The sequence below is a fragment of the Alligator sinensis genome, unplaced genomic scaffold, assembly GCF_000455745.1.
Source record: "Alligator sinensis unplaced genomic scaffold, ASM45574v1 scaffold447_1, whole genome shotgun sequence".
Lineage (NCBI taxonomy): Eukaryota > Metazoa > Chordata > Crocodylia > Alligatoridae > Alligator > Alligator sinensis.
In genome coordinates, this window is record NW_005842123.1 from 1,430,265 (window position 1) to 1,455,943 (window position 25,679).

At 42.8% G+C, this 25,679-nt stretch overlaps 1 protein-coding gene across 1 annotated transcript in view; it reads right to left on the reverse strand.

The window, feature by feature from the left end:
* NUCB2 (nucleobindin 2) overlaps positions 1-25,679 on the reverse strand; it is a 42,801-nt gene that overhangs the window by 10,687 nt on the left and 6,435 nt on the right. Inside the window, 3 exon segments of the mRNA XM_025205635.1 lie at positions 5,496-5,622; positions 9,189-9,296; positions 11,015-11,158. Coding sequence (XP_025061420.1) covers positions 5,496-5,622; positions 9,189-9,296; positions 11,015-11,158 — 379 coding nt within the window.

Genomic DNA, 25,679 nt, shown 5'->3' on the forward strand with positions numbered 1-25,679 from the left:
CCTGCTGAAGAGGCACTCAGAACCCAATTCCCTGATTGCCTCGCACCTTCCAAAGTCACTTACACCTGGCCAAAGTGTATGTAAAAACATACCAAATTAGACAGGCAGCAGTTTAAATCCCATTTGTACGTGACTATGAGGTAAAAGGCAGTGGGGAGTCAGACCCTGTGTGCAAAGATCACGCTGTAAATATTTCCCTGCTTCTGTTCTCTAGAGACTGCCTCCAATAATATAAGCATGCACGGTTCAATACAGCATTAAGCGCTTCTACATTAATGGGATTTTCTAAATGCTACTGTGGTTGTGGACAACACACCCACTGAATATTACTATCTTGAACAGCATACATTTTATGTCATCAGTATTGTCTGATGATTTCTAGAAAGCTATCAATTTTTGATTGGGCAACTAGATGTCTCGGCAAATGGAAATAAATATTGAATCCAAGTAAAACATTTTGGGAAAGTGTCTCCTTCAGCTTGTCATCCTTGTGGGAAGAATATCTTCAGTTCACCAAACTGTGCACTGTGTTTTTATTATCATATGCCAGCAAACACTGGCCACTGCATATTCCAACCACCATTCCTCCACTGTGAGATCACAATTTCTGCCTAATTAAATTCCCTCCTTTATATGTTGTAAAACATTTTTTAGAAATGTAGTAATAGGTTTTACTCATTCCTGTTAGTTACAGGCAAAAGGTTCTCTGTATTTGATTGTACTTATATGGCCCCCATTACTTCAGTATCACAATGATCCATGCGCATTACTCCAGTAACTGCAATTATCATTAATATATATATTGTCCCAGTACCCCTGTGAAATAGGGGAGTGATATTCTCCCTACTTGACAAAATGGAAAATGGAGACAGAGCAAGGCAAAGGGACTGGCTCTGTGTACAGATACACAACCCCCTCTGCCACGGTTACAGTCTTTTGAAAAATTACAGGGCCAAATTATACAGCAAGTTTAGCACTTGAATCCCTTAGGGAACTGTAATTGGACAGTGTCTTTTTAAATAGTTTGAACTTAGCTGGGCCAGACTGCCTTCCATTTCAGAAGCTATAGATGCTGCTAGAGCAGTGGCATGTATGTGTAGTTTGGTTTTGCATGTTATATATAGATAATAAGTGTTGTTTTTCACATTCCACTGGGTTCATGTGGTTCCTTCATATTACGGATACTGTGTAAACAGCAAAAGATACAGAAAGTCCACATCTATAATGTGCCTTTGACTGTTTCACCTGCCTGCCAAATCCATCTAGTCCCAGTGCTAACATTCAACCCTCTCATAGCTACAGACATGTTGTTTTCCAAATTAACTAATCAGAGAAATATTTCCTTATTCTCTCCCAGCCATTGAACTCTTCCCCCCATGATTCTGAAGTACATGACAGATGCTGTTGTAGCTTGTATGTATGTTTAAGGTTCAGTCTCAAGATCTCATATGGCGAGTAATGGAAGTAACATGCTTACAATAAGACCTTTATACCACATCAACATGTATTTTAATTTATTTTCTTTATCTGGCAGTAGAAAGCAGCCAGAATGCTCCAAATAGAGCACCTGGGGAACTACCTATAAGCTTTAACAATCCCAACAGGCAGAATAGCACCTAGGGACCTGGCCAGGATAATTATCCTTAGACTGCTCTAAATTAATTTGAGGACTAAACCAGTAGAAACTCCAGAATATGGGGCATTGAAAGAAGTGATTAACCATTGCCCCCTCCCTCCCTGCTCACAGCTTATGCTACTGTCTGGCCAGACATAAAATAGGACCCCTAGCCCAGCACTGAACAGAAACAGAAAAATCCTCGGTCCTTGTTTTTACCTGATCTACATTTGTAAGGAAAGAAAAACAAATGTTTATTAAAAAAAAAAAAAAAACCAGACACAGATATCTGAAATCAAGTTGGAAGTTTGAAATGTTAGACATGGTTCCTAAGAAAAAACTATTAACAAGCAATTTAAACAGCACAATATACATATACTGTGCAATTTAAGATGCCTCTAGAATTTTTTTAACAAGTGCAGAACTAGGAATTTATTTTATGGAGGCTGTTAAGACTGCTTACCAGAGTAATTGCACATGATAACAAATATTTTCCATTTTAACTGTTTTTACATGATTATAACCTGCTGACCGGTGCTCCCTTGTGAGACAGAACGTCCAGTTCTTGCCTTCTTCCCAAGCTCAACGTTTTGATATTTCCAAAACAATCGAATGCGTGTGCACACATGAGTGTGAATGCACAATATCCTGTTTCAGGGAGAGTTTATTTACTTTCTAAAAATAAGTCCCTTCTGTTATGTTTGATTAATAAGACTGCAGAGTAGGATAAAAACAAATAATCCATTAAACTATTATCTGGATTTTTTTTAAAAATGCACACCCTGTTAAACCAAACCAGCTGCAGTTTTAAACTGGAAAGTAAAACATAGACCTCAGTGAGAAGTATATGCTTTCTCTAGGTTTGAATCCAACAATTTTAAGCAATCAAAAAGTATTCAAAGATAATATGCTGAAAAGAAATGATAAAGCATTTTCTTAAGTGCATGCTTAAGGCCTGATTTTCAAAGCAGCTGACAGCTCACATTGGCCACAACAGTATTATCAGGCACGAAGCATTTCTGAAAACAAGGTCATTAGCATTATACACTCTGGGCAAATTTTTCAAGCTTGGGTGCCTGAAATGAGAAACCCAAGTGGCTTGATTTACAGAAAAGCTTGCAGCTCCTATTTAAATGTGGCATCACAATCTGCATTGCTCATGACACTGCAACCACTAACATTGTTCTACTGGTAAATATATATGGTACATATTCATCTCCATTTAGATGATTCAAGCTGTAATTTGTAGCACTACAAGTGCCTTCGCACTTTGTAGTGCTAAAAGTCATCTTACACGGGGTGGAAGTACATACACAGCCCCCCAGATGGAGCACAACAAAGTTCCCACAATGGCATGCTCTCTAGTCAGACAGAGAGAGGGGGCTGCTGCTTTTCTCCCCTCACCAAGGAAACCTGTCAGTGAGCTATCACAAAAAGCCTGAACTTCCCCCCCCCGCCCCATCAACCTCCCATAACTGAATGGACATCACGTGTGGCACTACAAAACATACAACTACAGAGAATTTCCTGTTTCAAACAGGAACAGGTTTGTAGCACTTGCACCATCTTTGTAGTGCGTATGGGGACAGCCATACAAATGTATGTAGTGCTACAAATGTAACATCTGTCCATAGTTTTAGTTTCAGTACAAACTATACCGTACAAGACACAATAACATTCATATTCTGAGGCAGTGACAGCTGGCCATCACTTACACAGGATTACTAGCCACATTACTATATTTATTAGTTGCTCTTAACCAGTTTGGCTAGAGCTCTGTATGAGAGCTTTGCCTGCCCTAGAAATATAACATCACGCCCCAATGTATGTATTAGAAAAAAAAATGAACTGTGGTTCTCAGGCATGTGTGTGATAGGTTACTATGCTCTCTGGAAAGGAACCTTTATTCAAAGAAAGAAAAATAGCCCCAAGATCCTATTTTATATTACTTAAGTGTATTGGAGGTACCATTTGGAATAGGCACTAAACTGAAAGATGGTAAAATTAATGCCTTTCCTAAAATAATTTGGGGTTTTCCTGGCATGAGTGACCCATAACCCATTCTCCGCCTCCAGACTAGGTTCATTGGCAATGTTTTAGCACCAGGGAAGAGAAACAGAAGCCCTCTTCAGATGCTACTTTTGTTGCAGGTTAAAAGTGAGTTTCACACAATTTTTTTGTAACACACCAGATATTCAGGCAAGTTGTCAAGTGATAAAGACAGCAAAAACCCACAGCACAATTTACAAATCCACCTCTGGAAAGTTCCTAATTAAATCAGCTATGTCTCACTGATAAGGAAGATTCCTGAAACAATGTTAATATCTGATATGTTGCTTAGTTTAAAGGATGTGCAGGGAGTCTGTATTTGGGAGCTGCTCCCTAGTGCAGGGCTGCTGCCCCAGCAAACTTGTCAGTGTGCAAGAAGTATGCATCAGAGGCCACCTAACCCATGTTGAGCTGCCCATGTACCCATTTAAAAGTTACTGAAATTCAAGGAGCCTGGTACTAGAGAGCTATTCCCCAATGCTGGGTCCTCATGCCATGACATGTTTAAAGCATGTGTACAGCTGAGCTGTTCCCCATATGCCAGCAAGTTTCAAGGATGCAGTGGTGGGGAACTGCTCTCCAATGCCAGGTTCCCTGAGCACCAGCAGATGTGCAAAGGAATTTTAAGAATTGTATCCCAGATCCCCAAAACAGTGTGTCCTGCCATGCTGTTAACATCTGGCATGATATGTGTTTTGGGGGATCCTCAGACAAAATTCTTCAGATCCCACTGCACAATTAAATTAACCTCTAGCAGTGGCCATAGTACTCAAAATATAAAGTATTCACAAGTCTAAGAATTAATTCCTTGTCCGCTGAACTCAGCAGAAGCCTTTCCTTGACTTGAAAAGGGAATGGATCAAGCACCTAACATACAGGTAGATTAATCTTTTTCTTTGCTGGCCTGTTTTGAGGATTGTTTTTTTTATGGCTTGTTAGTTTTACAAAGTAGTAAAGCATTTTGGAACCAATTCCACCCAGGTCTTTAGATTTTTTTTCTGGAAAAAAACCTATTAAAAAGTTTTCAAGTGTTTCTGGATTTTTTTTAATTTAAATTTTGCCATTTATAATTTAATCCTACAGCACTGGGCAAAAAAAGGGAGACAGCACCACTTGCCAAACAAACTGATACTAACTATATTTGCTGGAAATCAGACATTTTATTCTAAAATGAAGGCCTACTGAGTAGACTATAGAACTGCATTAGTAATGGTTTAAGTATAGATGAGAAAGCAATCATTCCAAATACCAGTTTTCTGGCACTTAGAACTGGTACATCAATAAAAAAATTCCCCTTGAGCTGAATTTTTACTTTATTGGCATAAGCCTGAAAATTAACCTTTGGTGGTGGAATGAAAATTTAGAGGAGGAAAATTTAGCAGATTTGAACTCCTTGATCCTAAAGAAACTCTTATACACATTTTCAAAAATGCTATTTTGTGCCTAGAAAATGCCCAAACAGTGAAATTTGATAAATTACTTCTGTCATGTTACTAATCCTAAATGAGGGATGTGGAAACTGCTATGCTGGTGGAGAAAAATGCCTGAGAAGTGGTTGTAAGTATCTGAAAATGCTCGCAACAATTGTTTTTTTAACTTGTAAGACACAGATGTTTTCTCTCTTCTCCATTATTTCCTAGAAGGGGGTCACTTTCTAGTGCTATTCCAGCTAAGGAATGTGAACTGGGACCCACTCATTGCTACAGCTTAGTTTCGTTATTAACACTGATTTGTTATGAGAAAGATCCAGTTGAAGGATTTGGAGCCCCTCTCTGCTATAGACCCATATGTTAAGTTAAACCCACCTGTAAATTCTTCTTTGTAGTCTTACCTTGAATGGAATCCATTTTAGCTTTAATTAACATCCTTAACCTTGCCACCTCTTGTCTTTTCAGTTCATCCAGTCTTGTTCTGACATGGTGGCTTACTAAATCTAGCTCTTTGCTTAGCTTTCCATTCTGTTAACAGAGTAAATGATTTATGTAAGACAGTCATGCAGTTGTAGGACTACTCTTGGCAGTCTCTGGCAATACTAATGTCTTTATCAACATCAAAAGCATCTCAAATGTTATTGTGAGAGAGGATACAAACTTATGGAAACAAAATCAAGGAAAGACCCTGAACAAAAACATTTTTTAAACATTATGGTGCTCCATATACCATAATTAAACCAAGGCCTAAAGCACCACTTGATATTTGCATTTAAAGATTTCTTCAAAACTGACACTTTCTAAACTAACTCTTCTCAACTTCTGGTCCACAAGGACCTAAAGATGCACATGATGCAGCAGGCTCCACCTTCTTGCTGATAACTGTAAGAGCTGAGGAGCAGTTAGCACACCATCAGTCATCACCAGTGTGATTCAAAAGACTGATGCTAGCCCCAGGGACTGCACTGTGTATATGGAGCCATGAGCAGTGAGGCACTAGCTGCAACATCAGAGATAAAATGTAATGCAGAAGGAATGGAGGCTTAGGTACAGATCCTCAAGATACTTAGGTGATTAACTCCCTTTGATTTCAAGGAAGATAGGTGCCTAAATCCCCATATGATCTTAATTGCAGCGCTCTCTTCTCCACAGACTTAGTTTATTTGCTTTAGATCAAGTTCCCTCGCTGATCCCCTACTGATTGCCAGTCCATGAGGGAATCTGGAGTAGCCAGCTAGAATGCAGGGTTGAAATAGGGCTTAAGAGAAGTGATCATGGTGAGAGGCTGGGAAAAAAGGAGAACACTAGTGTACTGTTTGAAGTAGGGCCTGATGTAATAGAACTGTGCAAAGGAAAGAAATCCATTTCAATCTCATATCCTCCATGTGGCAGGGCACCTTTGGTGCCTGCCACTTTAAGGGCCCGAGCAGGCAGAAGAGCAGCCTGCAGGTAACTGCACTGCCAATCAGGGGAGTCACATGGCCAGCAGGAGGCTGCCTGATTGGAAGGAGGGCCTATCTGCTGGAGAATAAGAGCAGGTCCTGAGCACTAGAGCCAGGAGTTGCTGCAGGGAGCTGGAGGGAGAACGATACCTGGCTGCAGCTGCTGCTCCCAGAACACCTGGAGGACAAGGTAGGAACTATAGGGATGAAGGAGGTTCCTGGTCCTGGTGAATAACCCAAAAGTATACGCTGCTGGGGCTGGATGGTGTGGTGGGGCTGCTTGTGGCAAGGCAGCTTCCAGGAAATGCCACACCTGTGCCTCCCCAGTGAAGGGCAAGTATGGGGCCCCAGAAAGTCTCAGACCCCGCTGCCTTGTGGGTACCCTGTGGAGGGGAAAGGCTAGGAGGGCACACCCTGATAGAAAAGCACAGAGGCCCAAGCCCACTGAGTGGGGCCTGGGAAAGGGTCTAGGTATGTTGACAGACACCTGAGGCCTAAGTGGGCTGTAGGCAGAGAGTGAGGTCCAAGCACACCCACGGACACCTGAGACCTATGGAGTGTAAGACCTCACAGCCTCAGTGAGGAGGCAGAGTAGGGCCTTATGGGGCCTGAAGAACTGCACATGGGCTGACCGGAGTAACCGTAGTTGAGGCCTCAGTCAGGGGACAGGAGGCCCAGGCATGTCTGAGGACACCTGAGGCCAAGTTGGGCCAGAGGCTGTGTGGCCCAGTTAAGGGGCTGGGGGAGTAATAGTGGAATTGGATGCCATCGGTGAGGCATGGGACATGGTAAAGGGAAGGTTTGGAGCCGTGTATAACACCCTAGGCATCAGGGCATTAAATAGGCAACATTCTTTTTACATCAAGGCATGGCAGACAAGACAGGTCAGACTGCCCTAGACAGGTGGGCAGGCTGACACTGGAACCGGCCTCAAGATGACCCCATCACACTCCAAACACTAATATCACCTCTAGCACAAAACTTCAAGGCATAAAATGCCCTTGACTCCCCATGTCTTTGGAACTGGCCTTTTTAGGTACCAACAGACACAGGGGAGTGGGGGAGGGGAAGAAAGAAAAAGAAAAAAAATGTGCTTTATTGGAAGAGGCAGCTTGTTAGTTCGACCCAGCTCCACAATGTCTGTATAGATCATGTGCTTCAGCGGTGCTTTTCAGCTCTTTTATCTAATAGCTGATTGAATCAGCTATTACATAAATGCACCAAAAAAACCCTGTTGAAGTGCCCAATCTATACAGATGTTAGGCTAGCCAGATCCAACTAACATGATGCCTCTTCTGGACATGTGCTGGGCTCGGCATGGGGGTGCACTGAGTTTAAATTACAGCATTGTTTTGGTTTGGGTTTTTTTCTTTAAGTCTGTAAGCAGCCTTTGTGTTTCTCTTCTATGTTGTATTACTTGTTGCATATTATTTTCTTTTTGGAGGGTAGACAAGCCTTTCTGTGATTGGCTTAGCAGTACTCTGAATGATTTGACCAGCAGTAACAAGTGAGGGCTATGCTTTTAGCTGTGTGTTATGAAAATCCCTGGGAAACATTTATTTAATGGTACAATGGAATCTGAACTCCAATCTCAACAATCATGACTCCTACCATGCCACATGTGCAAGGCAGGGCACACAATTTTGAGATGAGGGATCAGACCCCATTTGTACTATTAGTAGTTACCAATGTCGTCAAACCATTGTGAAAACTGAATACTGAGCTTTGATTCAAAAATTCAAATTACTCTAAGTCTTCCTGTTCTCTTTTGGGGGAGAGTCTCTAACATGCATTTCCTGAAGCAAGAAATCTGCTTCTAGCTCCTTTATAGTGGCTAGACCAGGAGTGGGCAAAGTCCGGCCCGTGGGCTGGATTGGGCCCACAGTGAAATCCATTTCTCAGCAGCCCCTGCCCATGTCACTGGGGCTGGTTTGCAGGGAAACCCCAGCTGTAGCCATGTCATGACAGTGCAGAGCCAGAGTTTCCACGGAGGCTGGCCCCAGCAGTGCTGGCAGGGTGCGCAACTGGGCAGGTTGCTGCTCAGGATCTGGGACCTTGCAGCAGTAACACCATGATCTGGAGCTGGGGCAGAGCCACGATCTGCAGCCCACACCATTGGCAGGAGCATGCAGGCAGCAGATCATGGCTGTGCCCTGGCTCTGGACCACGCTGTCACCACTGCAAGATCCCAGCCCCAGACCTGAAGCAGGTCCCCACCCTACCACACACCCTGCCAGCAGTGCTAGGGCGGGTCTACATAGAAACCCCAGCCCCATGCTGTCACAGTCTGGCCAGTGCTGGGATCTCAATGGAAAGTGACAAGGGCAGGGGCTGCTGGAAAATGGGAGTCTGGCTGCTGGGCTGAATCCACCATTTTGCTCACCCCTGAGCTAGAAAGCAAATGAGAAACTCTGCCCTGAAATACATAGTTCCCATATCCAATATCACCATTCCTTTAAAAAACAGGGACTCTGTCCCATAGCTACAGACTTAAAGATCTAGCCAAAGCATTTAAATACAACCAAATGAGAAAGGTAACATAAAAGAAAAAAAAGTAAAACAAACAAATTTCAATATGCTAAAGTCTTAAAATCTCATTGATTTGTAGTTGTCTAAACATTGTTAATTAAATGCTGTTGATCTTTGACCTACCTTTATTTCCTCTATGTCAGCAGTCTGAAGTTTCTCTCTGAAATGCTTATCTGTTTCCAAGACATCTATCACTTGCCTGAGATATTCATCATAATAAAGTCCAGTATCCTTTAGAAGAAAAAGTTGCAGTTCAGGAAAATACGCTGTTATATGTTTTTGTTTCATATAAGTCTGATTACATAAAAATCACACTGAATCTCAAACCCCAGCCACATCCAAGGTATAATGCTCTGACTTGCAAAGCATCAGCAATAAAACTTGAATTTCTGTGCTTTTGTTCAGTTGTACAAAATATAACAAGTTAAATTCCTGTGCTTTATTCTGGCACCTGACAGGGGAATAAAGAAAGCTGTTAAAATGCACATCACACCCACTGGGGTTTATCATGCAAATAGATTGTGAGAGCTTTTATAATTCACCTGTTAGACAAATAAGCCAAAGTGATTCAGAATTCTGTAAATCTTTTTAGTTCCCCCAAGGAGGAAAAAAGCTTTGAGTTTCCACTTGATCCATTTACCCAAAATTCTTCTCTCTCTCTTTCACTCACACCTCTCCCCACCTCTCTCTCTCCCTCTGGGCTGATTCCAATGACACCTTCCAAGTCTTCTGCCTCTTCCATTTCCTGGTCCAGGTTCATGTCACATGTGAATCTGGATACTTCACTTTGCAACAAAATGCAGACATCCTTGTGCGGTGCTGGGCCATCAAGGGGGCCCTCCGCAAGGAAGACAGACAGCTTGTCGAGGGGCATGGGAGAGCGGGTTTCAAACTCCAGTGACATGGTGTTTTTTGTCGCTGCTAAGTGTTTCATGATCATCAACCTGCGGGAGGGCCACACACTTAGAACTTGCACCATTGGTTTTTAATATTTGTATAATAAAGATTTAAAAAGTCTCTCTCTCTCCCTGCCTCTCTCTCTCCACCTACTTCCAATGTTGAAAGAAGCAACCACAAGGAATGCGAGTCCAATACCCTGCTTGCCTTCTAAATATCAAGTAAATCAGAGTGGAGGAACCTAATGGAAGTGCAGGGTATCAGAACTGCATTGCTGGGGATTTAACAGACAATCCAGATTGTGAAAAAGGGGCGTTTTCACAAGCAGGACAAAGTTCTTGTAGCATCAGGCTATATTTACATCCATTGTTTTCCCTATGAGTTTTCAGCAAAGAGAACAATTCACAGGAGTCCAGATTGCTGGTACTGAAACCTTTTTGGGAACAGAATAAGCCCTTTCCAAGATTTTGTGTTTGATAGCAGTAATTTGCTGTGCAGTGAGCATCAAATAATATTATTGCTTAAAAACTGTTACATACACTTTGGACAAAAATTCATTTTCCGCTTTAGTGAACACATAATCTTAACTCTGTCTTTTTGACATGATTACCTACTGCATTCACAGACATTGTGCTTTTGTTACCAAGAAAATTCAGTCTCTGAAAAAAATCTGTGTTCACTTAATCTAACATTCTGTCATTCACTTTAGAAGACCAAATTAGGAGTTGTGTTCATCTCGGCAAAGATGAATGGGTGAAAAATTATTTTAAAGATACTCACTCCACTGGGAGAAGTTTATGTTAAACAATGGCAATTCATCCCATCAGAAGCTGTGTGCATTGCCTTAGTTACCTTGCTAGTCCTATCTGAGCAAGGAATCTGGAGCAAATATTAAATGCCTAAACCTGAGATTTTGATACCCACATGGACATGCAGAATTTGACTATTTTTCTCTCCATATGTAACTCCAACAAAAATGCATTTACATTTCAAGATGGAAAGCACTAAAACCATAATACATGATCTTCATTTACTAAAATTAATTTACTTACTGGGTTTTCTATTTTCTCTCCTTCTACATGGGGTTCTCCTTTCACTTTTGTCTTGTCTATGTCTATAGGCACTGCTTCCAAAGTGATTAGGAGGTATGTCACCAGCAGAACACACTGCTGTACTAGGACAGCTGTCCACCTCATCTGAAATAAAAGATAAAAAATATAACTCATAAAACTAAGTATCAACTAAGTTATTGTGTTGTAATATTCAGTACAAACAAACATGCCTGCATGCACTAATAACAACTCACCAATTACCTGTTCTGTTGCTATCAAGAACCCAATAGGGTTAAACACAAATACAGTACAAAGACTTAAAAAATGCAATAGAAGAAGCAGCTTTTTATTATATGTAGGCCTCAACAAAAGTAGAAATAATACTACACTGCTTGTGTTTGTAATGTAATACAATTACATACTTTAATACTTTAACCACAGTCAGGACAGGAATGGAGCATGACAAAGATTACTATATTGGCTTCTACATGTGTAAATGAAGATGCTCTAAAAAGCTGCTGTTCTATTGTAATGTATGTTAACTCTGTAGAATAGTTCGAGATGAAAGAATATTTAGCAACTTTACACTGACTTTAGATGTTTACAGACACACAAAATCAATTAGTTGGTATTAAGAAAGACCTGATGCTACAACTAATGAAATAAAAAAAAAACAACCCTAATGATATGAAGGGGAGATGGATCAGGTATTAGAGATGTGGCATATTTGCCTATTTTGGAATAAAGATTCTCCCCAACTGTTCTCCCCTGACCAATAGGGGAAAAAAGCCATAGTCACCAGAGGTTTTCAATTATTGGTACTGTAGGCAGGTCCTTGAATATTTTGGCTACTATTTTTAAAAGACAAAGTCTTATATTCTGCAGAAGCAGCTCTTGGGCACTTACTCATTTCAGAGCTCAGCTGCTAATGATAAAATATCTGCAGACTTCATTGCTAGGTCAGTAATACAGATGACTTTGGAAATATTCATGTAATATTGTCAGTGTATAATTAGCTTAGGCAAATCAAAGACAGAGATATAAGCATGTCATGAATGTAGAGTGAGACAGACAAAAAAAAGCATATTTGTTACAAGGGCAATTTCTGTACAAGTGATTTAGTTAGCCATGCAGTTAATTCTATCACAAAGTATTGAGATCCAGTGACAGCAAATCTTTACGAGATGAGCTAGAATTAGAGCATGCAATGCCAATTTTCTTGGATGTAAAATGAAGCACCCATAAGACCTTCATGCTTTTGCTTGACCTTAGATGGCCCTTAAGTGACAAGCTAAATGAAAATAGCAGTGTTAAAATCATTAAATAACTAGTGTTGATGCCTGCAACTCCAACTTGACACTTTTTTCCATATTACAATTAAAATATCACCTCCCCCCCTCAAAAAAAAAATCCTTGCTGCCTCCTTTAAAAACAAAATGGAATTGATCTGCTGGAATCAGTAAGCTAATTTCTAGCCCTCTGCAAAGAGCTGACAGCTTCTAAAACAAGTGGCCTGTGCTGAGCTTGTACAGCTAATGCATGAAGAAGTTCATGAGTTAACATCAGAGACTAAAATGTTGTCATCTTACAAAAATATGCAGTAATTAAGATGAGCAAATTTTTTTTACAGTGCTCTCTGCCCGGTTTCTTGATTTCAAGAAAATACTTTGGAAATGAATCTCAGAGTCTTATAGTAACCATCAAATCAAATGTTTCTACCAACCTTCTTAAATGTGATGGGCTAGTAGACTAGGACTCATATGTATCAATACTTAGCAACTTTTGACACTAGAATATTCTTGTGCATGAGGTGTGAGTAAGCAGGTACATAGCGGTACATGTTCCAATAGGAACTGTAAGATTGTACTCAGTAAGGGGGGAAACAAATAGTAAACTGGTATCAGAACTACAAAAAAAAGGTAGTTCTAAGACCGGCAGACTTGCAGTTAATTTCCCCTTCTGTTCTTCATGTGTATTAGACCAAGGGTCAGCAACATACAGCCCACAGACTAAATCTGGCCTGCAGAGCCACTGATTCCAGCCTATGGTGCAAGTAAGCAGTGGAAGGCTTCAGCCACGTTGTGCCGTGCCACACTACAGCCCAGCAGCCAGATGCTTCACCCTTAGTCAGATCCTTGCCACAGCCTTCCTTCAACCTGAACTAGATAATTCTGGCCCACCCCCAAGAAAGTGATCACCAGACAGGGTAGAACAACTACTCTGTGACCCAGCCCAAATATAGCTTTCCACTGAGCAGTTTTGTAAGCAGTTCGTGGCATAACTTGTGTCATGCCAATATCTGTTTAGCACAACAATAATTAACAGTATGTTGCCTATGCCAACAGTCACCTACATAGGCACATCTGTCTTCCTGTTACCACTTTGCAATCTTGCTGTCCTATGTTGAAGGATCTGGTATCTTGGTCTGTGCCACCTTACTGCCTGGCCTTTCTTCCTCCTAAACTTCACTGCTCTCTGCATTGCTAGTGCCTCTCCTTAGATATGTTCTCCTATCACATTATTCTCCTGCTGAGGTACCATGGGATACATCTCCCACATACAAACACAGGCAGGCAGCAAAATAAGTCTGAATGTACCAAATTGGTTCAGTTAATGAAAAGAAAGTGCAAAGACCTGAACCATGTTTGCTGCAAGCATTTCAGATAACAGTGCTGTGACTGGTTAGAGAGATACTCTTTTACTCATAACAGCAACAGCCCCTCAGCCCAGGGATTCGCATCTCCCAGCCCACAGGCCAAACATGGCCCTGCAGAGCCATGGCATCTGGCCCACGGGGCTCCCCACAGGTCAGCAAACTTAATGCAGGGGCAGTGACAAATAAAATTGCCACGCCTCCCCACTGCCATGTTCCCAAGCTCCACAGGACTGGATCAGGGCAAGGCCATGTCCCTCCCATGCAGCCAGGTCAGAGCTGGGCCATGCCTCCTTCCTCCGTAGGGCCCAGTCACAGCTGGGCTGTTTCCTGACCCCTCCACCCCACAATCTAGTTGGATTGGGTCCCACTTCACCACCCTGTGTGCTGGATTGGGTCCACTGACCCAAGGGGGAAAAAGTTGAGCACCATCCATCTGGCCCAAGGGGGAAAAAGTTGGGCACCACTGCCTTAGACCAATGGTTCTCAACCTTTTGAGACTCTAGGCACCCCTCCATAACTTTTCTGAATTTAGCATCACCCCATTTCAAAAACTAATTTATTGCAATCTTTCAGTGGTAGATTCCTTGTCTGCCAGGGGGATGACCAGGTTAGATTCCCAGGCGCATATATAACTACAGCTATCAAGCCACCAGACCCTCAGACTCAGTCTGGCCTTTGGATTCTGTCTCAAGGGTCTCAAGGGAAGATAGGAAGTCTGGACAGCCTCCATTCTTCTGTATTCCGGTGTAGGCAGATGCATCCAAGGGCCTGGTGACTTCTCATGCATACACCATGGTCCAGAAGGATTGACAATTGCCTACTACCGCCTCCTTGCTCCCCCTCCCCTTGCCTGGCCCCTCTGCATGTGCTTACCTCTTTGCACCACCCCCGGTATCCTTAAAAGGATCTCACAGAAGCCCAGTTGAGAATCACTGCTTTACCCTTCGTTACAAATATAGTGTCAGGAATCCTGGGGATAAGCATAATCCAGTCCACGCTATGAAATGAAACCAAGACTATGTATCATAATTTTTACAACTCCTGCTGCTCTAATCTGCGCTAAAAAATTGGTTGCACGTTTGATTTCAGTTAGAGGAAAACTCCATTAAAAAATCCTCAAAAGATGGGAGAAGGCATATTAATAGCATATATGTAGGCCTGGCAGGATTCGATTTTTATCACTAAATGTTGATAAGTGTTGATTTCACGGCACACTCACAGACCAATGAAAACATATATCCATCAGTAATAATCAAAATTTATAGAAAGGGGACACAGGGGAAAAAAAAAATCCAGAACAGGGGGCACTGCACATGTATGTACAAGTGCACGTGCACGCATGTGTACACACACACACACACAGTGGCCAGTTGGGGTGGTGGGGGCCCTGGCTGTTCTGCCCACGCACTACTCTGGCAACAGCCTGGGCATCTGCTGCAGTAGCTGCAAGCTGTGCTGAGTGGGATGTGCTGGGAGGAGGGTTGGTTTGATGCCAGCTGCTGGCAACAGAGCCTGGAGGAGGGCACACTGCTGTGGGGTCCTGCTGCTGAGGTGCAGGGTTGTTGGCAGTCGGGGCTCAGGCAATTCAACAGCACTTGACAGCCAGGCATCCCCGGACAAGCCTCCTCTGGCAGCAAGCGCCACGGGCAGCCCCAGCCTGCAGCCCCTAACCCAGCCCCTGGGCCTGGGAGCAAAGGCTCCAGCCTGGTATGAATATACTACCAAATGAACAGAATGATTTAAAGCAGGTATGTTTTCTTGATTTATGGATATTTACTTTTTATATTTTGACCTACAATTTTATAAAGCTAACAGTATACTGTCATTATTAAATTGTCTGCACCCCACATCCTGAATTGTGCACAATCCCAAATTTTTAAAGTGGATACAAATCCAAATAAATGCTTAAAAATAAACATCAAGTTTAGCCACTGAAATTATTAAAAAATAAAAACTGAATTCTGCCTTCTTGATTTATGGATATTTACTTTTTATATTTTGACCTACAATTTTATAAAGCTAACAGTATACTGTCATTATTAAATTGTCTGCACCCCACATCCTGAATTGTGCACAATCCCAAATTTTTAAAATTGATACAAATCTAAATAAATGCTTAAAAATAAACATCAAGTTTAGCCACTGAAATTATTAAAAAATAAAAACTGAATTCTGCCAAGCCTACATATATGGATCTAAAATGTTTGAAGGGGGGGGGGGGGGGGGTCGTAGGGGGGGGGGGGTTTAACTGCTAAAGTACGGTGATGTACAGTCATTGGGAAGAATTTTTTTTTCCCCTTTTCAGAGGAAAAAGACAACAAAGCATTAAATGAGGGTGGGTGCTTGTTAAACCTAAATTTTAATCCAGCCTAGCATATTTTAACAACAAACCAGAATAAGAGCTGGATCTCTGGAATCCACTCTGAAACCAGCTGTAGACAAGACAGCAGTGCTGGCAAGCAGCCTTGGTTAACAGACAGAACCACAGTCAAACTGCAGAAACCACATCCCTGAAAATACTCCCCAAATGCACTTTCAGGGCCACCTGCTGAGCTGAACTGGACAAGCAGAACAGAACAAGGGAGCAGGAATCCTAGGAAAAGCCATGACCATAAGCTAAAGACAAGCAAAAGCTTATGAGAGCCAAGGGACCTCTAATGCGCTCTAATGCAATGTGGGCCAAACTTTTTGGCAGGTGTGCCACAAATTAGCCTCACACCCTGCCCAAGTGCCACTTCAATCCTTCTCCCTTACCCAGTCTGCTGCTCAGCTTTCTTCTCCCTGGCCTGCGCTCCCTGACAAACTACTGTTCTGCTTTCTGCTCCGCACTTGAACTGATACTCTGCTTTCCACCCTCTATCCTATCTGCTACTGTGCAGCCTGCCTGTCCCTTCCCAATCTGCTTCATGCCATACACACAGGCTGCCCATGTCACTTGTAGTATCTGTGCTACAGGTGGTCAATGCTGCTCTAATGCATCATTTGAATTTTTTTAAGGATATAAAGAAATGTGTATTTTTATTTTTTCACTGAAAGAAAACACACTTTCTATGAAGCAAACAATTTGGGTCTCTGAACATATATAGACTTTGCTTGGTCCAAGATGTTTTCAAATATACAAATGCATGTTAGCAATACAAGCATAACATTAGTTTCCATTCTACGCAAGTGGTCATATGTTATATTTCTCAAAAGTTGCAAAAGCCTTATTTACTAATACTGATTCTGTGTGAACCCGACTAAAGTTTCCTTTCGTGGGAGGAACATGAGATTGGAAGCCAGGAAATCAAGCTCTATTTCTGGTTCTACCACTGACTCACTCTTTAGCCTCGGGGAAATCACAAAGGCCGAAAAAGTTTCGTTGGTGTGTACTGTTTATTTATCCAGTCACTTCTTTCCACAGTTGCAACTAATATCATGGGAGGGTGCTCAGAAGCTTTGGAAATTAGGCCAAATATCTCAGGTTGAGCACTGAAATCAGAGACACTTGAAACATGTTAGCTTTAACTATTCAGGAACGCTGAAGAACGAAAACCAAACAAACAAATCAGATTTGTCCCTCAACTATATCAATGTAATCGAAGTTAGTGGAATTTGGATTTACATTGCTGTATCTCGGATCAGAATATAGCCTATAGTTTGCTACATGGGGACCTTTTCACACCTGCTTTGTACAGCCTTTTAAGCACCTAAAATGCTAGATGCACATCTATACACATACACTAAAGGTGAGCTTGGTACAATTACTAGCCTAATCTGCATTGCACTGAAACAAAGAGAAACAAGGCTTGACAGGCATTATCCAGACATTTACAGTAACAAATGGAAATCTGGGTTCTATTTGCTTCCTTTGTTGGCAATTTTTGCTAAAATACCTGAGAGTGTAATAGGACCTTGATGAATCTTACAGTTGTTTACTGTCAACACAGCCTATATGAGAAAGAGAGTATAAGAGTAAATAATTTAATCCAGTTTTTCAAGAAGTGCTGCCTCTAATGCAGATACATTTTGGCATGATACCCACAAGATTTTCACATGCATTTTTGCGTCAACAACTGAAATTCACATTCATTTATGAATGCGTGTACCTTTAAGTAGCTGCTTGTGCAACACAACTGCACAGATTTATACTGCCAGTTCATTCTGTGGATGCACGTATTGTTAGTTTAAATCATGCCTGTAAAAAGAGTTTGTGGATATATACCCATGAACTTGAGAACCCCTTTCAGATTCTAAAGGCATTTTAAATAGGATGCTCAATAGGTCATTTTTAGTCTGGCTATTTAGTCTAGTGGGTCTTGTGTAGTTAAGCAAGTTAGGTTCTCTCGAAAATTCCATCTTCTGCAATTTAAATAGCTATCAGATAACATTTGATCCGATTCCCCCCTCCCTCCCTTTCCCTCTCATCTGCCTTCTGAAAACCAGACGTTCTGGTATTTTCCCATCAAAAGAAGGGGATCAGGAATTCATGGATCAGGCACTTTGCATTTTTTAGGTGACTTGCCCTCATTGCAGTACTTGTGTTAATAGTCTAGCCAAAGCCTAAAAACATGTGGGTACCAGGAAGAGTTAAAGCTTGTCAGAGGCCTGCCACAGACCAACAGGAAACCTACAGGAATGTCCTCACTTTGCACAAGTCTACATTTTAATAGCTGGTTTCCAGAGAAATTTGGAGGCACTCGATTGCTTTTAGAGTATTTTGAGGCACCCAAATTGTTGTGCTTTAAAAGTTAGAAACATGCTTTGCAGAACTAACAAAGTGAAAACAGTCATCTGGCATAGACGTGTCATAGCCCAAGATTATGTTTATCAACATTGCATGCATAAGAGCTGGTGACTAAGATATGAATCAGTGCTCAGATTGGGAAAAATCACTACCATGAGTCACTGAAACCATTCTACTGTGTAACATACAGCAAGAACAAAATAGGTTGATACCAAGAGCTGACATTAAGCTATTAAGCAAAAAGAAAAGATGTACCTTTTATTTAAATACTTTTCTGTCAAAAGACATCAACATGGGCCTTCATGGCCCTTCTGACTGATGATCCTTTTAAAGAGAAATCACATAATCCATTTTGGAGGTCAGACTTCTGTTCCTCATTGCTGTGAGGGTCCTAGACAAAGGGTCCTTGGTCCTAGACAAAGGACCAAATCCTGTCACCTTTTAGGCACTTAAGTTTACTTCTTTTCCACCTTACTCAAGTCCAGAAAAAATATTAATGCAACTCTCCCTACCATCTCAGCCCTATAACTAAAACACAAAAAGGAGTGAGCTTTTATTATTTCAATAGACATAAATCAAATCTCCCAAACTATACACTATTGGGAGGATGGATACACATGCGTGTGCGCACATACAACCCTACTCCCCCATGTTGTATTTTACCCCAGTAATTAAATATTCCTTGATCTAGGACAGTGGTTCTCAACCTTTTTAGACTCCAGGCACCTCTCAATAGACTTGTGGCATGCTTCAGAAAATGCTAGTTCTTAGTTTTTACTCTTTTGCTCGAATACAGAAAAGTAATAAGAACAATGCTTTGTTGCAAAGAACTCAGAAAGACCCCAACAGGTCAGAATGTTTTGAACACTGTGAATTCTCATGTGAAAACTCTAGGTTTATCTGGTGAATCATGTCTGCACAGCTAACTGTAGTGCCCTGATGGAGAATCACTGATATAGGGAGAGAGAGAACAGATAAGCACAACTCCAAACTCCTAGTTACACACACACCTGGGAGAAAGGCCCTAGGTTCCAGTTCTTGTCCCCTGAATATTTCACTGTCTATATTAAGCACTCACCTCTGCCCTCAGCATTTTCTACTGATAGGCTTGGCAGGATGCCATTTTTAATTGGGAAGCACTGATAAACATCAATTTCACCTCAAACCTACGAAAAAATATTTCCATCGTTAATAATTGAAATGTATAGAAAGGGGATGTAAGAAAAAGGTGATGGCTGATGGAGTGTGAGACAACAGGGGGAGCAGTCCTACAGAACTGTGCTGACTGTAGTTTGGACAAACTCCCGAAAACCCCAAGGGACTGGAAACAAAGGAAGTGACAAAGCGAACGAGGAAGCTATAAGTGAGCAGAGCTGGGCCTGATGGCAGCTCTGCCATTCAGTTGGCAGCAGTCCTACAGTAGTTACATTTGTCATTAATAAATTGTCTGCCCCCACACTCCTAATTTCATGCGATCCTGAAAATTTAAATCAATAAAAACTCAAAATAAATGCTTAAAAATAAACACTGATGTTATCCATCAAAATTATAAAAACATAAAAACTGAATTCTGCCAAGCCTACCTGCTGGCTGCCTTAGGTGTCTGTCTTCTCAGTGTGCCAACTTTCATGATTCTCTTTCCTACATGCCCACCTCTCCTCAGATATTGTACAACAGGGCAGGCAATTATTTCAGGTGGAGGGCCGCTTACTGTGTTTTGGCAAGCTATCGAGGGCCACATGACAGGCAGCCAGGGGCAGATATATATTAATTTTCTAAAATTTTTAGGCGCCCTGTGGGATGGATAGAATGGCCTGGCAGGCCACATCTGGCCCACGGACCGCATTTTGCCCACCCCTGTTGTACAAGCTGCAGGACAGGCTGGGGATACAGGCTGACCTGGACAGGTTTGCAAGGTAGGCAGATCAAAACCTGATGATGTTTAACATGGAGAAATGTAAAGTGCTTCATCTGGGGAGAAATAATCTGCAACACACTTATAGGCCTGGCAGTGCTACACTTGCCAGCACCATAACTAAAAGAGACCTGGGGATTGCGATAGCCCACAGAACGAACATGAGTCATCAATGCAATACTGTAGCTGGAAGAGTGAATGAAACACTAGGATGCATCCACCAATGCATCTCAAGCAAAACTAAGGATGTCATCCTTCTGCTCTTGGCCTTGGTGAGACTGCAACTGGAGTACTCCGTCCAGTTCTGGGCACCACACTTCAGGAAGGACATGGAGAAGCTTGAGAGAGTCCAAAGGAGAGCCAGATGAATGATTACAGGTCTGGAGAGCAGGTCATACGAGGACAGGCTGAAAGACATGGGACTGTTCAGCTTGGAGAAAAGACAACTTAAAGGGGACTTGGTGGCAGCCTATAAGTATAGAAGGGGTGTACATCAGGACCTGGTGGAGCATCTGTTCACCAAGGCACCCCAGGGGAAGACAAGAAACAGTAGACACAAACTGCTTGAAGATCGCTTCAGATTGGACATGAGGAAAAAAATCCTAATGACTAGAGTGCCATGGGTCTGGAACAGACTCCCCCCAGAGGTGGTACAATCATCTACCCTGGAGATCTTTAAAAAACAACTTGATGCACATTTTGCTGGGGTCATCTGATCTCAGCAGTCTCTCCTGCCCAAGCGCAGCGGGGCTGGACCTGATGATATCGTGAGGTCCCTTCCAGACCCTAACAACAATGAATATAAGGGTGCAGACACAACTAGCAGTTGAACTGTTCCAAAGTGTCACTGATTAGGAACTGAGTCATGATTGCGTAAAATGCCATGGGAGTAAACACCCAGCCCAGCATACCTCACAATAAGCAACTGAGAGGGGAGTGCTTACATCCATGCTGTGGGGACACCACAGAATGAGTGGCCTGTGGCTGGAGGCATCTTCACTTGTCTGCTTTCCCTTCTCTCCTAAACATGAATTCAATAAATACCAACAACCTGCAACTAAGAAAAGTCTGGAGTGTGCTTGCCTGACTTGCAGATGAGAAGGATTTTGGGGGAGAGGGTGTGTGGATCCACACTTTTTGGTTCTGAGGGATTATAGAGGCATGATAAAGGGATGCAGTTGAGTAGAGAGAGGAGACACCTGCTAGTTAGGAAGACAGCTTTTACTGAACAAGCAGTGCAAAGGAGCTTAATCATTAATAAGTGACAAAAGAAAGAGAAAAACGGGGGTAAGTAGAGTCTGAGCTGCATGCCAGTGCAGCCAGTTGCAACAGTGGGGGAGAAGATTGGGAAAGGGCTGGGAGAGCAGGGGGAGGAGTTCTAGCGTGGGAACCCTGGAGGCCTGACTGACCAGACCTATGTTGCAGAATGCTTGGTGTCCACACATAATTTTGAACCTGTTCAAAATAGCACTTGATTGTCCCAGTACACTTCTGAACAACTGCAGATGGCTTTAAACCAGTTTGCATGTCTTTCTACTTCAGGTTTAAACCACATTTAAATTGTTTGCACTGTTATGTATATCCATGTCCTTAATTCAGGGTTTCTTATTCCTCTATGGTGACTAGGAACATGACAGTTAGTTATATGCCACATCACTGAATATTGAAGGACTCAAGTCCCTTTGTGGATCCATCAGAGCCTCTTGATCATCTCTGGATATGTGCTAACCACAAGAGAGAGATACCAGAAAGATAATTACCAACAGTACAGCAAGTCTCACTTAATTCAACAGATTTGCACAAATCATTTGTAAATTATCTTACAAATCTTATCTTGAGAGAAAAGCCTCTAGTTTGCACCCTTGTTCTTTATTTAAGTAGCAACAGTACAGCCAAACATGGCCAAAGAAACAGATAAGACTTTCATTCATGAAAAGCATTAGCAGAACAATTACATGCCAAGGGTTAATCACTGTGGCAGCACACCTTTGGGCCCTGCCACTTTAAGGGCCTGAGCAGGCTCCAGACCAGCCCGCGGGTGGGAGCAAACCCAATCAGGTAGTCACATGGCACCCAGGAGGCTGCCTGATTGGTGGAGGCCTGGGAAGCCTAAGTATAAGACTAGGCCCTGAGAGCACAATGGGCAGTTACTGCAGGGATGCTGCTGAAGTAACATCCCCCAGCCAGAGATCTGCTGCTCCTGGAACATCTGGAGGTCAGGGTAGGAACTATGGGGATGGAGGAGGTTCCTGGTCCTGGGTAAGACCTAAAACTGCATCCTGCTGGGGATGGATGTTGTGGTGGGGCAGTCTCCAGGAAATGCCACAACTGTGCTTCCCCAGTAAAAGGCAAGGATGGGGTGCCATATAGTCTCAGCCCCCATGACCTGGTAAGTTCCCCCGTAGAAGGGACAGGCTTGGGGTCCAGGCATGCTTATAGACACCTGAGGCCTCAGTGGGCAGCAGGCTGAGTTTAAGACACCAGAGGTTGGAATCAACCCAGTGTGCGGGGCAGTAGGCCCAACACCCTGTCCTAGAGTAGGGCCTGAATTGGGTAGCCTGAAGGTCTGCAAGGGATCAGGACCATGAATGCAAAAGATGAAGCCTGAAGGGGTGTACAGAGCAGGGAGCTGGGATGGTCCAGAAGGGCTATATAAAGTAGGGCAGTGTGACTGAGGCCCAAGAAAAGGGCAGAGTGAGTGTGGCCCTACTAAGGGTAGTATATCAGAGGCTTGGCACAGGATTGAGTTCAGCCCAGTAAGGGGCCAAGAGAAATGTCACCTGTATGTGATGCCATCTGCAAGGCATGGGACATGGTGTAAGGATGGTTTAGGGATGGTTTGGAGCCACATATTACGCCTTGGCATCAGGGCATTAAATGGGCAGCCTCCCGCCTAGGAACAACTCTTTTAATTCCAACCCATTTGTGGCAGGCAAGTCAGGTGGGTGGACTGCCCTAGACAGGTGGGTGGGCTGATGATGGGACCGGCCTCAAGACGGCCCCCCATCACAATCACTAATTGTTAAGAAAATATCCTTTGTTTTGTCAGCAAATGCTTTCAGCATTTTTCAAGAGAATCAATTAAAACAGCTGCAGTGAGGTAAAAATGTTCTATTTGTGCACTATTTATTAAGCTGACCACTGAACATGGCCTGAAGTTTGTAAGCAAGGTACAAATGTGAAAACGGGGGGGAAAAGGAAATACAAAGAATACTATGCCAACAATGGCATATAAAATAACTTTATTACAGAATGAATCATCAGCATTTGATGTCAACTCAAAAGCTTTTATCTTTCCAAACTAATGAAGCATTATCTGTTTACCCTTCTAGCACTATAAAGATTTCTGCTTTAAGTACACAGAAAAAAAAACTATTTACAAAAGTAGTAACATAAAAATTACAAATATTAAAGTCCACGATGAAAGCTAATACTCTTAGCTTCCTGTGAAAACAAAGACACTCTACTGGGCAGTTAGTCATCAGGAGAGGATAAAAAAGAAAAAACTAGAATGAGATGCTGACCAAGGAAGAAACCACTACAGTGCTTATGTGAACAGAACACCCCCCCCCCCCCCCCAACACAAAAAAAACGTGTCCCCCACCAACTACAATGTTTTTGCAGAAACCCCCCCCCCCCCCCCCCGAAACTAAGAAGATTCTGTGCACCAGCAACTTTAATCCTGCTCCCACTGAAGTTACTGACAAATTCCTTCTGACTTCAGTGAAGCAGGACTAGATATTCGGAGGTGGAAAGAGCTATAATCTTTAGAAGATCATTACTAACCATATCCTCGGGGGCTCCAAGGAATGTTTTGGTGGTGCTAAGATAGCAAGCTAAACTCGGCACTAGTACATTATAATGAAATAAATACCAAATATTGGAAGTATCAAACCTGACCACTTCATTTTCTTAACTAACAATTAGCCAATGGGAGGAAAACATGGCTTTAATCCTCAAAGCAAGGGCTATTTGTAGCAATACAACAAACCTTTTTGGAGAAACAACATACAATCAGGGCATCCCAGCTCTAACTTCACTTGTACAGTCACTGTAAATGTGCACATAAATCCAGGTTTATGACCTGAAAATGGCACTGTCTCACTTTAGCATAATTGATGCACAACTACTAAACCTGACATGGAAGCGTTTATGCAGGCAAGAAGTACAACTCGGAGATTTGGGGATACTATCATTCTTGGTTATATTCATAAACATGCTATGGCTATTTTATTTTTGTACATTGGAGAAGTACAAAGCCTGTGAACTACATATAAAATGATGCGCCTATAAAAACCATCATGCCTGAAATAGAATGGAATAGAAAGCTTTCTTTCCTCCCTCACATTGTCTCAAAACCCACTGTTTCATGCAGCAACTCGTTTTCTTCTATTCGCCTTTAGTAAAGTTAGACAGCAGAACAGCAGGAGTCGAAGGGTAAGGGGGTGTCTATGTACATCTGTGTACACATATAAATGGTAAGCTCTTTGGGGCAGGACACATCCATAACCCCCTTTACTGAAGTATTTTGAAAAGTTGTATGTAATTCATATTCATGCTAAGTCTCAAGAAATGTTACTCTTATGCCTCTTATGCATTATCACCATCTAGAGGTACACTGATATCTCAGTCCATATTGTATTGGCACCAATAAAAGGAAAACTGACATTATTGGCAATCAGCTTTTTTTGGTCAGTGTGGCCAATAACGTCACAGATAAATGCCACATGTATGCACGCAGCTGCAACACGCCAGGAGTGCAGCCTGGCAGCTTGGCAAGCTATGCCTGTGGAGGAGGGAAGGGGTGTGAGAGGGCAGATTCAGGCCCCTACGGTGAAGGAGGGAATGGGGCAGGGGCAGGCACTGCTCAGCTGGGGCAGGGCGGGGCATGGGACAGAGCTGTGGGTGGCTTGGAAGGGGGCACCTGCCACTGCACGCACCCCCAGGGGAGGCATGAGGGGCATGCCGCAGGCTGGGGCCAGGGGCTGCACTGGCCTCTTCCTGGCATGGGGGCTGGACCAGAGCAGTACCCAGGGCAGGGGTGGGGTGGGCAGCAGCAGTGCTGGGAGGGGGAGCTACAAGGGGGCTAAGGCAAACTTTGGGGTGGCTGTAACCCACCCCATAATTCCCCTCCCAGTGCAGCTGCTGCCCACCCCACCCAGCCCGAGCGCAGCCCTACTTGCTGGGAAGAGGCCACAGCAGGCAGCCTGCCCTCGCCCTGTGCACAACTCTGAGGTGTACCTGTTCCCCCTCAGGGTGTGAGCAGTGCAGGGAGCCATTCCCATTCCCTATACCTGCCCCACTCCTTCCCTCACCATGACGGTCTCAATCTGCATGTGTCCCCCCCCCCACAAGACTTACCGGCTGG